We start from the raw sequence: 14746 nt of genomic DNA on the forward strand, positions 1-14746 counted from the left end.
CTTCCGGGTCACGTGGCCAGCGTGACATCGCTGCTCTGGTGAGCCAGAGCCGCACATGAAAACACTGTTTACCTTCCCGCTGGTAAGCGGTCCCTATTTATCTACTTGCACCCGGGAGTGCTTTCGAACTGCTAGGTTGGCAGGCGCTGGGACCGAACAGCGGGAGCGCACCCCGCTGCGGGGATTCGAACCGCCGACCTTTCGATCGGCAAGCCCTAGGCACTGAGGCTTTAACCCACAGCGCCACCCGCGTCCAAAAGTCTACTGGTCCCCCTCAAAACCTGACCCCCTCATGCTACAGCCAGCCTAGCTTCAGTGAGGAGCAGCAGCTGCAGTGAGACAGGTGCATTCCAATCTACCAGTAAATGGGCAGAATATGAGGACTTAGAATCTGCAATTCATGACTCTGTGAATGCTTTCTGTCTGACTTCAAAGGGTGTATCACACCAGCAGTGCTAATTCTTTTCCCTTCCTGAAGCCCTGGCCATTTATTTTCTACCTACTTTCTGCCTGCTTCCCAGGGGGATCTTGATGGCCTTGGCCACTGTGGTACAAATAGGATGCAGGGCTCTTCATATACAGCGGTACCTCGGGTTAAGAACTTAATTCGTTCCGGAGGTCCGTTCTTAACCTGAAACTGTTCTTAACCTGAGGTACCACTTTAGCTAATGGGGTCTCCCGCTGCCGCCACAATTTCTGTTCTCCTCCTGAAGCAAAGTTCTTAACCCGAGGTGCTATTTCTGGGTTAGTGGAGTCTGTAACCTGAAGTGTCTGTAACCTGAAGCGTATGTAACCCGAGGAACCACTGTACTCACAGGAGCTGCCTGTCTGATTCTCAGCATCTGCTGTAGAACCTGCTTCTAACGCTTTCCTTATTTGGTTGGCGGTATGATCTCCTTATCAAATTCTTCCTGGACAGTTTTGAGGAAGCGGGACGCTGAATCCTAAGCAGTCTCATTTTTCAGTCACAAAATAACTGACCGCACTGAATTTGCTAGTCCTTGAGGTGCCACAAGACTCATCGGGGTTTTTTTGCAACAACAGTCTAACACAGCTACTTCTCTGGAAAATGACTGCTTTGTGAAAGCCACTGCAGCTGCTTGCTCTGTTGCGTGAATCCTGCTGAAACAACCAGCTGTCGACAGCGGGGGGGTTTTTCCTCCTGGGGTGACGTGACAGACCCTTGTGTTTTGAAAGGCAACGCTGCAACTCACTGCGACAATGGTCCTCCCTAGCCTTTCCGTTTTCAAAGGGTTCTGTTTGCTATGGATCAGCAAAATGAAACCTTCAAGCACCCAGGCAGTCTACCTCAGAGTACCTGCTGCTGGGAACCAACAACAGCAAAGAGCCATTACCTCCATGCCCTGACTGTGACCTACGCAGACGCACCTGTCTGGCTGCCGTCGGAAACAGAACGCTGGGCTAGAGGGGCCTTTGATCTGATCCAGAAAGGCAGAATGTACATTCAGTGCTGCTACCGTGAAACAATTCACTGTTGCAAACATCTCCTCCAGTATGGACAAGACACCGAGGTACCTGTAACGGGCAGGTAAATCACCTGACTGCATAATCATTTGCATGGCATTAAGTGTTCAAGGAAGGAAAGCTCTCAGCTCGGATAATCGAGAACCTCTCCTTTTAAGGCTTGGGCCTTCACGAGGGCTCCTTCAGTTTCCCTTCTCCATGCTCTTCACAGCTGGGTTTGGATATTCTGGGTTTTCAATCACCCCTTCTCCAAACTTCAGCTCCAGGAAGCTCCAGTAATCATTGGGCGCCATAGCCAGGAAGCCGGCAAACGGGATGGGGACCAAGGGCTTCAGGAAATGCTCCGGGAACTCAATGTCCTGCCGGTGGTCCATCCACGTGTCCTTGGTCATCACGCCATTCTTGGGGTAGAAGGGCCACAGGTCGACATGCAAGTGGTTGCGCTCGCTGTACTGCACCCGGTAGAAGTCCCCTTCGATGGCTTTCTCCCAGACAAAGCCCTTCTCGTCCACGATGGAGCCGGAATCTGCGCTCCGGAGCAGCTCGCAGTTGGGGATGTCTTCCAGGTAGACGCCGAGATCCACGTCGTAATCCCACGGGATGATGTCTTGGTGGCGGGCGGCTCCCAGGAGCGTCCCCCCTTCCAGCCAGTAGCGCACTCCGGACGCCTCCAGGATGCCGATGACGTATTTGGCAGTCTCCCTCAGGGCTCGGAGGCAGCAAGGCGGAGTCCACCGGTTCTGGTAGAGGTATTCCGGCGTGTCATCGCGGATGGTGCCGAAGCAGCGGGGCGTCTCCTTGCTGCAGCCAAACCACTGCTCCTTGCCGTCTTCCAGGACCACCCGCTTGATGCCAAAGTCGCGGAAGAGCTGCAGGCGGTTGGCCTTGGCCAGGTTGTCGGCTTTCCACTGGTTGTGGGAGGAGGTGAGCAGAGGCTGGTGGAGCGCCGAGAAGGAAACGTCGAGCAGGCGGACGGCCCATCCCCGCAGGGAGGCCTGGATGAAGAGGGAGGTCAGCAAGGGCTTGGCTAGGGGCGTGGAGAGGTTGAAGAGGTCCCTGGTGCGCAGGAGGACGATGGCCTCGCCTTTCAAGGCCGCACACACCTTGGAGGAAGGCGGAGCTGCTGTGTAGTCGGCCGTCCATTCTTTAAGGTTCACCTTGAGGTTCAGGCACTGGAGGGGAGCTAGCGACTGCACTGGAGCTGCCACCATCGGCACCTGAGCTTGGCTGGCCTTGAACTCCTCCAGCATTCGCTCCAGCTGGGATGCGGAGTCCACCCTCACCCCATCTGGCACCAGCGCCACGTATTCCGTCTTCACGTAGGTCTCGGGCCTGGAGACGTGGGCAGGCTGGTCAGGGGACGGCTTGAGAACGACAACCTGGATGTTGGGAGCGCCAGGGAGGACCATAGGAGGATAAGGCAATCGGTCTGCCGCCACCACGATGGGCAGCTCGGGCTTGTGCTTCACGAAGAGACGCACCACGTCGGGGACGTAGTTTTCAAAGTCTTCAAACTCCCTGATGAGGACGGTCACGCCTGACCTCAGCAGGCCACGGGGCTGGTGGGCACTGGGGTGCGGGTGGTCCCTGTGGCGGTGCAAGACACGCTGCTGCAGCCTCGAGATGTAGAAAAGGATCAGTAAGTTTATGGCGATGGCAACAGCAAGCACGCCCTGGCAGAAGGTGATGCGCATCTTGCGAGCGCAGGGCGAGTTTGGAAGAGCTCTCGTCTCTGGCCCACAGAGAGTCTCGCAGTTCCAGATTCATCCATCCAAATTTAGTTCACCTGGAAACCAGGGGGAAGAAATAATCAAAAGATGGTACATTTAGGAAATACATTTTACCATCAGCTATAGTGCTCTGGTCCATGGGGTCACAAAGAGTCGGACACGACTAAACGACTAAATAAATAGATTACTCCAAACTTCTAAGACCAAAAGCAATCTTTTTACCTAAAATGATTTCCTGTTAGAGGGTCTTACTGTCTTCCCACAGAAAAACCCACCTCTCTGTTTCTGCAAGAGTCGTGGCACTGGGGCGCATGTCAAGATGGAGACACATTTAGGGCAGGCTGTTCTGAGAGCAAGTCATTCTGTGGTTCCTCCTTATGAGGCATGACCAATGATCCAATTCAGTGGCGTAGCGTGGGTTGTCAGCACCTGGGGCAAGGCAAGTAATTTGCGCCCCCTAACCCGGGGCAAGGCAAGTAATTTCCGCCCCCCCCCGCTGCACTGTCCCTCCCCCAGATAGTCCCTCGCTCTCTCTCCGCACCGCACCGCACGCCTGGCACCCTCCCCTCCACAGTGGGCGGCGACCCGGCGGCTCGGATCGGATTCGCACAGCCAGCACTGCAGTGAGAGAGAGTGAGTGAGCCAGGTAGGGGCAGAGAGCTGCGAGTGCGAGCGCGCCCCCCCAGATGTTGCACCCGGTGCGGCCGGCCCTCCCTGCACCCCCCACGCTACGCCACTGATCCAATTGCACCTGGTGCATAGCTGAAACAGAATTCTTCTGCACCGTAGAACAACAAATGTTTGGTAGGAGGCAAGTTCAGAACAACAATTCATGCATAAAAGCAACGGGCAGCCAATTCTGTGGGTACACAGCAGCTTTTCATTACTGAATTAGTTTAGCTCTTCTCTCTCTCTCTCTCTCTCTCTCTCTCTCTCTCTCACACACACACACACACACACTGTTGCGCCCCAGAACGCAGCGCTCTAGGCAATCCAGACTTTGGTGTGCCACCAGCACAAAGAAGAAGTGTTCTTGAATGAAGGATGGGGAACCTGTGGAGCCATTATATCCAGAAAAACGTTAAGAACAATAGAGGAGCCTACTGAATCAGGCCATCATAGCCCAACATTCTGTTATTGTAACTCGCTCTACGTGGGGCTGCCCTTGAGACTGACCCAGAAACTCCAGCGGGTGCAGAATGCTGCAGCGAGACTCCTTATGGGGTCTTCGCTGCGAGATCACATTCACCCGGTGCTATACCAGCTGCACTGGCTCCCGGTGGAGTACAGGATCAGGTTTAAGGTGCTGATTTTAACCTTCAAAGCCCTATACGGCCTAGGACCCTCGTACCTACGGGACCGCCTCTCCTGGTATGTCCCACAGAGAAACTTACGGTCTTCAAATAAAAGCATCTTGAAGGTCCCAGGCCACAGAGAGGTTAGGCTGGCCTCAACTAGAGCCAGGGCTTTTTCGGCCGTGGCTCCGATCTGGTGGAACACTCTGTCACAAGAGACCAGGGCCCTGCAGGACTTGACATCTTTCCGCAGGGCCTGCAAGACAGAGCTGTTCCACTCTCCTCTTGTGATGTTTCCAGAAGCATACTGCCTCCAATGGTAGAACATAGCCATTCATAGGAGACAACTTCTAGCCGCCCAATAAAGTATTTGAGGGGGCTGAACCCCCCCACCAAGTTGATGTGATCAATTATAGAGTGGGGCTTACCTGCCCTCTCATATTTTATTCAAGTTGGCACCCCTGTCCATTAGGCTCAGTGGCCATGAACTGCTGTTAAAAATATGGAGGGACCATCACTCAGTAGCAGCGCCCATGCTCTGGAAGTCCTAGATTCAGACCCTGGCAACTCCAGTGGGAAAATGACTTTACCCGAGACTTTGGAGTGTTTCTGCTGGCCAGAGCATGCAGTGCTTATCTAGACTCTGGCTTCATATATGGATTCAAGTGCCATGAGATGGAACACATTCAGATCTCCCAATAAGGGCAGGTGAATTCCACAGCCAGTCTTTGCCAATGAATTGCAAGCAGCCCTTCCAAAAGAACTGCAAAATGCCAGAAGTAGAATTCACAAGCAGGGTAAATGGCGGTGTGTGTTGGGAACAGCGCCGCCTGGAGAACGGTAGCGCCGCCGGAAAATGCCAACATGCTTTCAGGCGTGTGCAAGCATCAAGGCTCGTGCTGGGCATTAACCACCAGCAGCAGGGAAGCCAACAAAAGAGTAGCGCTAATGAGTGCAACCCCTCAACATATGTCTTTTTTATTTATTTTTAAACCCACTAATCTTCCTGGCGTGGCAGATGGGCCAGGAGAACAGGAGGGGCTGCCTTATTTAATCTTATTTAGCTCAAGCTTGCTCATTTCCCTGGAGGGATCAAGGCTTGTGTTTGTAAAGGGACAATCGTTGCTCTGTAACCCTCCTCCCTCTGTAGACAAATGGGGGGGTGGGGGCTGGGACAAGAAAGCTTCCTTTGGGGGAAGGCCGCTTACTCAGGAGGAGAAAAAACACAAACAAAAAAGATCAGGTTTCTTTTCCATAATAGCAGAGTTAACACTCATCACCATCTTGCTATGCTGTGCAGACGGAGGCTTGATTCTCAATGAATGGGGTGCAGGGAACAAATTTGGTCGCTGGCCCAATGCTTAACCCCAAGAGTATACCCCTTCACTTTCTTCCACATTGGTAAATAATTGCCATTTTATGTCCTCCAAGGAAATCAAGGGGCAGCAAACATGGTTCTTCCCATCCCCATTTTATCAAGCTCAGGTACTATTCCAGTGTACTGGAAGAGTGTAGTAAGGATTTTTAAAAAGACACACACCTATGAAATTCAGATCAGGCTGCACCCTTAGCAAATTGTGGGGTCCCCAGAATAATAGGACCCCCTCCACTGCAGGAGTTGCTCCTGTTTTCTATGCAAAGACAGGCAGAGGAAGCAGGAAGATAATGTCTCTGAGTATGTGCAGACTGTCATCACACCCTACTCCCCCAGGCATCTGGGAGTTGTTCAGGCACACTTGAGCCCTGATATCTATCATTTTGAAAGCAAACATGGAAAGCAGGGAGGGTTTATAGGCACTTTAAAGATTATTTGACAGTAGGCTTTTTGACAAACCATTCTTTAAGAAGGGAACGGGACTTGCAGCACTCATCAGTTCACGTAGAATTGCAGAGCTGGAAGGGAACCCAAGGGTCATCCAGCCCAACCCCCTGCAAGGCAGGAATCTCAACAAAAGTACCACTTCTTAAGGACAGCTGTTGTTACATTATGGTGGTGCTTGGGGCGAGTCTAATCGTTGTCACAATGCAATGGACACCAGAGAGGAAGGGGCAGGAATATGCAATGAATTCAGACTGAGGGAGAGACCTTTGGGCATGTCCCTGCCCTCTTCTAGTCAGCAAAGTGCTGTGCAGATGGATGTTGCTTTAAAAGATAACAATAACAAATGGCAATGATGACGACGTTTAATACAGTGGCAACAGCAGAAATAGCCACCCCTGACCACAGGCCCTTCTGAGAGGACACCTTGGCTGAACTTGCACACCTTCCTCACTCCTTGGCAACAACCTGCTTATTTATTATATGGCTTATTTATTGCACACAGGTGGCGCTGTGGGTTAAACCACAGAGCCTAGGACTTGCCGATCAGAAGGTCGGCGGTTCGAATCCCCACGACGGGGTGATCTCCCGTTGCTCGGTCCCTGCTCCTGCCCACCTAGCAGTTCAAAAGCACATCAAAGTGCAAGTAGATAAATAGGTACCACTCTGGCAGGAAGGTAAACGGCGTTTCCGTGCACTGCTCCGGTTCTCCAGAAACGGCTTAGTCCTGCTGGCCACATGACCCGGAAGCTGTATGCTGGCTCCCTCAGCCAATAAAGCGAGATGAGCGCTGCAATCCCAGAGTGGGTCATGACTGGACCTAATGGTCAGGGGTCCCTTTACCTTTACCTATTGTAACTGCACCCCAGCTTTCCACCAAGGTGCTTAAGGCAGCACTCACAGCCCTCATCCTCCCCGTTTCAACCTCACAAGAACCCTGCGAGGTAGGCTGAGAGGGGCACCCCCTCAGTCGCCAGGCCTCTCCCAGTGAACCCTGGTCTCCCATGCCACAGTCCGGGTCCTCTAACCACTACACCACACCGTCCCTCTTCTACTTTACCCTTCACACACACCCCCGGACCCCAAATAGGCTTCTGCGTGCCCCCAATGCAATCCCACTCAGATCTGTCACGTCCTTTTAAATTTAATTTCACTTCATGGGGGGAGGGGGGGGAGTGTATGTTGCCACCCTGTCTATCCTCCCGAGGAGGAGGAGGAGGAAGAGGAGGGATGACGGCAGCCGGTTGCTAAGGTGCTGGCGGTGGGCGCCCTGCTCGGGGGCGGCTTTTCCCGAAGGCCCCGAGGTAGCAGGCCGCGTTGCCATGGTGACTTCGCCCGCTCTCTTTCGAACGGGCGGGCGGTTAGATTCGGGGCCCTGCGCGCGGACGTTGCACGAGGGTGGGGAGCAGCCTGCGCGCGCAGGGAAGGATAGAGCGGCGCGCGCTCCCCCCACCCTACTCCGGTTACCACGGCAACCCCCCACCCGTGGTATAGGAGGAATAGGAGGCGGCGGAGATCAGAGAGAAGGAGGATGCGGCCCACCCCTCCAGTCACCATGGAAACGCCTCCCCTCCCTCTTCTCTCTCTCCCTCCGGCTTCACACTCTTCTGCGGCGTAGTAGCCGCGAGCGCTTCCCGAGCCGACCTAGGCCGCATTTCCTGGCCGGCTCCCTATTTGGCAGGAAGTGGCCCCCGCTCCTCCCTCCCGCACGTCCTCTCTGTCCCCCGCTCTCGCTCTCCTCCTCCGCCTCCTCCCCTCGCAGACCGGGACCCGCTTCCCGCCGCCCGCCCTCCTCCTCCCTCCCCCCGCGCGCGGCGGGCTCACTATGTGGCAGCAGCAGCAACAGCCGCCGCCGCCACCACCTCCTCCGCCGCCGCCCTCCTCGTCGTCGTCGTCGTCGTGCTCCTCCTCCTCCTCCCCGTCGCCGCCGCCTCCTCCTCAGCCGCAGCCGGCCGGATCCCCGATGGAGGCCGAGCGGGTGGCGGCGCGGGCCCAGCAGCTGCACCAGCAGGCGCTGGCCGCGGCGGCGGGAGACCAGCCGCCTCAGCCGCCCCCTCCGCCGCCGCCTCAGCAAGGCACGGCGGCGGCGGCGGCCTCTCAGGGCGGCCCCGGCCGCGGCGAGCTGAGCCTGCCGGGCATCCTGCACTTCATCCAGCACGAGTGGGCGCGCTTCGAGGCCGAGAAGAGCCGCTGGGAAGCCGAGAGGGCCGAGCTGCAGGTGAGAGGGGCCGGAGGTTACCGGGAGCCGAGGGCGCGGGGGCGACGGGGACAGCCGCGGGGTCGCCTCTTCTTTCCTCCTCCTCCTCCTCCCGCCGCTGCTGCTCCTGCCACTGCCGTCGCCATCTTGGTGGGAAATGGTGGCCGACGGGACTGGCGGGGGTGGGGGCAGGCGCGGCGCCCCCCAAGCTCCGGGGGTCACGGCTGCGGCCACGAAACGGGGGACTCCCTGCCAGAGGAAGGCACTCTTACCCCCCATTGCATAGCCCCGCAAGGGGGCCTGGCAACACCGCCCCCAGCCACCCCAGTGCCCTGCAAGATTTCTCCGTTGAAAACAGGGGCTTCCTATCCCATCATCATTATCCTATAAATATGCGACCGGCTTGCCCCAACATATATTAAAACACTGAACATTAAAAAACTTCCCTGTACAGAGCTGCCTTCAAATGTCTTCTAAAGGTTGCATAGTTACTTATCTCCTTGGCTCTGGGGTCACATAGCTCCATACCCTCCAACATTTCTCCCATGAAAAGAGATGAAAAATGGGACGTTACGGGATCAAATCAGAAACTGGGGCGGCTTTTGTAATTCCAGGCCTGTCCCTGGAAATAGGGACACATTGAGGGTCTGTGCCCCTCAGGAAGGCTGTGGGGATTATTCCCGTAGAAGGTGGATCGGGGGCTAAACCCCAAAGAGTGTTTGGGGCTCCTTTCGTGTAGCAGTTAAAATTACTTCCTTCCAGAAGGTGTTCATTGTAAGCTTTTCCATCTAATCTCACTCTGGACACCTTCTCAAGTACTACTTGGTGGGGAAGGCGGCTGCTTCCACTTCAAGGCCCAGGATGCCAAGGCGGAAGATGTGCTTAAATCAATGGGAAAGAGAGACTGTAATTCCAGAAGGACTCCTGTCATCGGTTGCCCAGACAATACTGAGCTAGATGGTCTGTGTCCGCTTCCTGTGCTCCTGAGGCCTTCCTTTCCATTCTTCAATCCAACAGGAATATCCCTATGCAAATAGGATGCTTCCCCTACCGTACTCTGTTAAAAAGGGAAATTTGAGGGGGCTGGATTCCACCTCCCTCCCCCAATTTTGCTGCCCTTCTAGAGATGCCATATGTTGCGATGGTGGGCTGATTCCCACAGAAGAGGGTTTAGGAGCTGCTAGTTGTGGATTTTTTTGCATGTAGGAAGTGGACTTATACCAGGCCAGACCATTGGTGCACCCAGCTCAGGCAGTGGTTCTACAGGGCTTCCAGCAGGGGTCTCTCCCTGCCTTACCTGGGGACACCAGGCATTGAACTTTCCATATGCAAAGCAGGATCTTCCCTTCTGAACTATGGACTTAAACACACATCCTACTAGGTGAGGGCAGCAGGGAGAATATGTTCAGGGCTGTCTCAACCACCGCCAGTGATGCACAGTCAGTGGGGAAGATATGCATAGGGAGAGTGAGCCTCTGGGGATGGAGTCAGCGAACCCTCAAACCCAAAGCAATTTATGATTATGGTGTAGAATTCTGTTTGTCTCAAAGGACACAAGAGCAGTAGCATCCTCCACTGATTTCAGTGAAACTTGCTTCATTGTTTAGGGTGTAGAGAGTATTAATCACTTCAGGTCAGAGTTATCTGGCTGCCAGAGATTTAGCACAGGAAATGGGAACAGGGAGATGGATGGCAAATCTCAGTCCAAATAACCGCTTGTAGTGAAATGGGTGAAATCGATTAAAGCAGGGAGGCACATTATTCTAAAGTTGTCTTGGGTGTTGAGTAGGTTTGAGGCTGGATGTACTAAAGGGGGCGGATAGTTGGTCCCTTCCCCTTGTAGGGATGTGGAAAGAAATGAGTGACCTGGGCAACATATCTGCATTACCTCAGAAAGGCAAAAGGTTGAAAGTAACTGCTGTATTGCCAACCGTGAGTGGAAGCCTGTGAAAGGATTTCATCTCTACTTTCTGTGGTGACAGAGTGGGGGGTGAGTGGGTGGATATTGCTGCCACCTGTTCCATAGCAAATGGGGAGTGTATGGGAAGAGGAAGGAGGAAGCTGACACCTATGGCTCCCAGGTGGTTGGGAAGCAGCTGTCCCTACTGCCATAGTAACTGGCACAAAGGGAGATGGAACAACATACTGTATTTTAGCATGGATGCAACGGCGGTAGAGCAGGGGGCTGAACAGAGGTTGTGTTAAGAGATGGACATTGTGCTCTTACTTATTTATTTCGTTTACATCCTGCCTTCTTATCCCACAAGCTCAGGGTGCTGTGTATGGTTCTCTTTCCCTCATTTAATCTGCACAACTGCCCTGCAAGATAGGTTAGGCTGAGAGGTAGTGACTGGCGCCATGGCCACCCAGTGAGCCAAGTGGGGATTTGAACCTTGGTCTCCTAGGTCCTAGTCCGACCCTCTTAACAACTGCCCCAAACTAGCTATCTTTTGAAAGGGCTGTAGCCAGAAGTTACTGCTCATAGTATAAGTGCCCATCCTCCTTTTTTCCTCTGGTGAACCACTGTTTGTTTTGTGCTGAAAACCTGTTTGACCAGAGGTAGCATGCAGCACCTGAAATCACAGTGCACGTCCCGTGGGAAGCTCTGCCTCTCACAAATCATGTTCGGTTTTCTTAAAAACTGAATGGTTATCTGCCACCAGAATGATAAGGGAGCGTAAATCGGAAGCAATTGTTCGCTCTTAAAAACTGGCACTTGGGGTCATCTAATAGAACCAATCGGCAGTATGTTGAAACTCTGCAAAATGAAATTACATTCAGCTGACCGGCGAGCAGCCAGGATCCAAGTGCACATACCCCCTTGGCTATGATGCTCACCCTAACCTACTGTATTTTTCGCTCTATAAGACGCACCAGACCACAAGACGCACCTAGTTTTTGGAGGAGGAAAACAAGAAAAAAAATATTCTGAATCTCAGAAGCCAGAACAGCAAGAGGGATTGCTGCACAGTGAAAGCAGCAATCCCTCTTGCTGTTCTGGCTTCTGGGATAGCTGCGCAGCCTGCATTCGCTCCATAAGACGCACACACATTTCCCCTTACTTTTTAGGAGGGAAAAAGTGAGTCTTATAGAGCAAAAAATACGGTACTTCGCAGGATTGGTGTGAGGATAAAACTAGGAGGGAAGAACCACATATGCTACCTTGAGCTCCTTGGAGGAAAGGCAGAATAGAGATGTAATCATAATAGGCAGCTTTAAAGATAGATTAGGCATGTTCACAGAGAGATTTAGGTGGCTAGCCATAATTAGCTTAAAATGGTATTCAGAGGCAGTAAACAGCTGATTTGTAAATGCTGGAGACAAAGGCAAGAGCCACCCACTGTTGCTTGTTTGCGAGCTTCCCTGGGGTGCACGCAGCTGATCCTGTCAAGGGCAAATTTCAGATAATCTGTTCAACAAGAACTGATTCCGTGTGGCTGGGAATTGCGTTAAGGGAAGCTGTTTAAAGTCAGTATGCGACTTTCCTACCAGTGGGGACATTTGACAGTCTTCATATCGCACCTGAGAAATGGACACTGAGGATGAAAAATGGATCTTGAGTGGATCGAAGTGTTTTTGCTTCCCATGATGAACACGGTCTCCTCCTGCCTTGCTGCTACCTCTCATCAAACAGGTTTTGCAAGTTTTGGGAACAATACAAAAACTTGCAAAATCTGTTTACCTGCAGGGAAAGTGGGATGAGTTGTGTGCACTGTGGGCAGCAACCAAACCCACTTGAAGTCCTAGTGTTGGGAAAACAGCAGAGAAATGGAAATACTAAAGAGAATCTCCCTTTCAAGCCATCTTCAATTCTGGAAAAGAGCATATTTTTTTGTCTCCCGTTTGAGGTGTTCTTATTACAGTAGTGGAAACTAGTTACCCAGTCCAAGCAATATGTACAGAATCAAACTCCTGGGAATTTCAGCTGCATGTTTAATTACATACTTAGTGCAGTCCAGCTTTTTCAAAAGCGCTCTGTAAACATGAACTTGTTAAACCTGTGAGGTTGTGGCTGGATTTTCCTGCGGTGCTGTCAATCCATGTACTGATGGAGGCAAGTCAGTGAGCCTTTGACATGGCTTCGTATCAGTGAAATGCCCCAATTTGCAACCCCTTACAGTTTTCCTACCCTCTCATGACAGATGCCGCTGCTGTTCAGCTAAGACACAATATCAAGCCTGCTTATCGTACCAGGAGTATGTCCCCTGCAGTTTACAAACCATGTCGCTTTTTCAGCCACATGCAGCTTATCGCATCAGCGTTGTAAAGTTGCTATAGCAGTTAAACAGGGCAGCAAGGGCAGGACTTTTGAATTCATGGGCTGCTGAGAGAAAACACGGAATAGGACAGTGTCACCTAGTTCCCAGTCTTTTCCACTTGGTCACTGTTGGGGATGAAGGGAGGATCGGGATTTGGTTTAATAAGGGAGCTGTCCCTCTTCGCACTATCAACACACAGCCCTTGTCCCTAGAGGCTTTTCCTCCCCTTTCTTTTGCCTTCTTACCTGTTTTGATTCTCAAACTTCCCTGCACCATGCAGTCCCTCCTGTTCATGGGCCCTCTGTAACCAGATGCCTTTTCCTGTTCCCTTCAAGCTGTTGCAATGACATTTATTAATCCTGTGACCTCAGAGCAGTTAAACCAATGAGACGAGCGTCATGGGAAGACTTATTTACATACATGAAGTCATGTGTGTGTACTTCTGTTAATATTTTTTTGAGATGGGTTTTAGCAGGGGTCAGCAACCTTTTTCAGCCATGGGCCGGTCCACCGTCCCTCAGACCATGTAGTGGGCCGGACGATATTTTTTGGGGGGGAAATGGAACGAATTCCTATGCCCCACAAATAACCCAGAGCAGCATTTTAAATAAAATGACACATGTAAAAACATGCTGATTCCCAGACCATCCATGGGCTGGATTGAGAAGGCGATTGGGCCGCATCCGGCCCACGGGCCTTAGCTTGCCTGCCCCTGGGTTTTAGCCTATAATGCCCTCATAATCCTGGGTTGGGCAGGAACGGGGTTGTTGTATGCTGTCAGAATTCAGTGCCTCTGACTTCCGGTTCTTAACCCTCCAGGCGCAAGTGGCCTTTCTTCAGGGGGAAAGGAAGGGCCAAGAGAACCTCAAGACAGATCTTGTACGGAGGATAAAGATGCTGGAATACGCTTTGAAGCAGGAGAGGTGAGCCATGCCACACACCAGTGTGCCCCCCCTTGTGGTGGCAGAGTGGGCACCTCTGGGTCGCTGCCGCTGCTGGGCTCTCATTTTGGGAGAGGGTGGAGTTTCCCTCACGGTGCAGTGGGGAGAGACAGTCTGGATTCTTCCTTCCGCTCCTGGTATCCTTGTGTGACAGTCGCCTCACCGTTGCATTCTGCACCCATCACCCGCTGTAAGGAAAATGACACGTGCTCATTTGCCCCCAGTGTTTTGCTCCTAAGGTTTCTTCTGCTTCTTCCAGGTCAAAGTACCACAAGCTGAAATTTGGCACTGAACTGAACCAGGGGGAAAAGAAACCAGATATGTCTGAACCAGGTATTGTGCTCCCTGCCCCACCCTCGGGTGTCTGGGCATGTGCTCACTTGCACCTGTGATGTTCCTTTATCCTTCGCTGAGCCACCTTCCGGGGCCTAAGCAGGTGCTTCCACTGTTGTTCCCCTGGAATGGCAATGACATCCTCTTACAATGAGAGACATCCGGGAACCTGCTCCTGCAGTTGTCTTCTGATGTGTCCACTGCTCTTTTCGGTTCAGGCGGCTGGTGAATGAGAGCAGGGCATTCCTACTTACCGTATTTTTCGCTCTATAAGACGCAGCAGACCACAAGACGCACCTAGTTTTTGGAGGAGGAAAACAAGAAAAAAATATTCTGAATCTCAGAAGCCAGAACAGCAAGAGGGATCGCTGCGCAGCGAAAGCAGCGATTCCTCTTGCTGTTCTGGCTTCTGGGATAGCTGCGCAGCCTGCATTCGCTCCATAAGACGCACACACATTTCCCCTTACTTTTTTGGAGGGAAAAAGTGAGTCTTATAGAGCAAAAAATACGGTAAGTAGTATCTTGCACAGACTCCCTCACCTTCCAGACATTCCAGGCTATGTCCAGTGAAATCTTACTCTTCCAAACCTTTCAAACGGATACTTTTGGGGCTTGGATTTCTTCCATTCTTTGTTTGCTGTCTGGAAGTTGCCACAGGTGCCAAAACAAATGGAAGGACAGCCCATA

The 14746-nt window shown here is 52.5% G+C and overlaps 2 protein-coding genes across 4 annotated transcripts in view; one reads left to right on the top strand and one right to left on the bottom strand.

Annotated features, from left to right (window-relative positions):
* Positions 1-261: 261 nt before the first annotated feature.
* On the bottom strand, positions 262-8710 carry FKRP (fukutin related protein). 3 transcript variants are annotated; one of them, XM_083455512.1, is made up of 2 exons: positions 8569-8710; positions 262-3271 (listed from the first exon to the last, which is right to left on the bottom strand). In XM_083455512.1, the coding sequence occupies exon 2, from the start codon at positions 3177-3179 to the stop codon at positions 1668-1670; it is 1512 nt and encodes a 503-aa protein (XP_083311638.1). In that variant the 5' UTR covers positions 3180-3271; positions 8569-8710; the 3' UTR covers positions 262-1667. The 3 variants fall into 3 exon arrangements, with proteins under 3 accessions (XP_083311638.1, XP_083311639.1, XP_083311640.1); XM_083455513.1 differs by lacking the exon at positions 8569-8710 and adding an exon at positions 8154-8252; XM_083455514.1 differs by lacking the exon at positions 8569-8710 and adding an exon at positions 7884-7996.
* The window catches only part of STRN4 (striatin 4), a 26191-nt gene continuing 19576 nt past the window's right edge, over positions 8132-14746 (top strand). Inside the window, exons 1-3 of the mRNA XM_083455054.1 lie at positions 8132-8547; positions 13605-13708; positions 13986-14059. Coding sequence (XP_083311180.1) covers positions 8155-8547; positions 13605-13708; positions 13986-14059 — 571 coding nt within the window. The 5' untranslated portion in view covers positions 8132-8154. The remainder of the gene's footprint in view (positions 8548-13604; positions 13709-13985; positions 14060-14746) is intronic.

The sequence above is a fragment of the Podarcis tiliguerta genome (assembly GCF_965153285.1).
Source record: "Podarcis tiliguerta genome assembly, chromosome: 8".
In the NCBI taxonomy this organism is placed as follows: domain Eukaryota; kingdom Metazoa; phylum Chordata; class Lepidosauria; order Squamata; family Lacertidae; genus Podarcis; species Podarcis tiliguerta.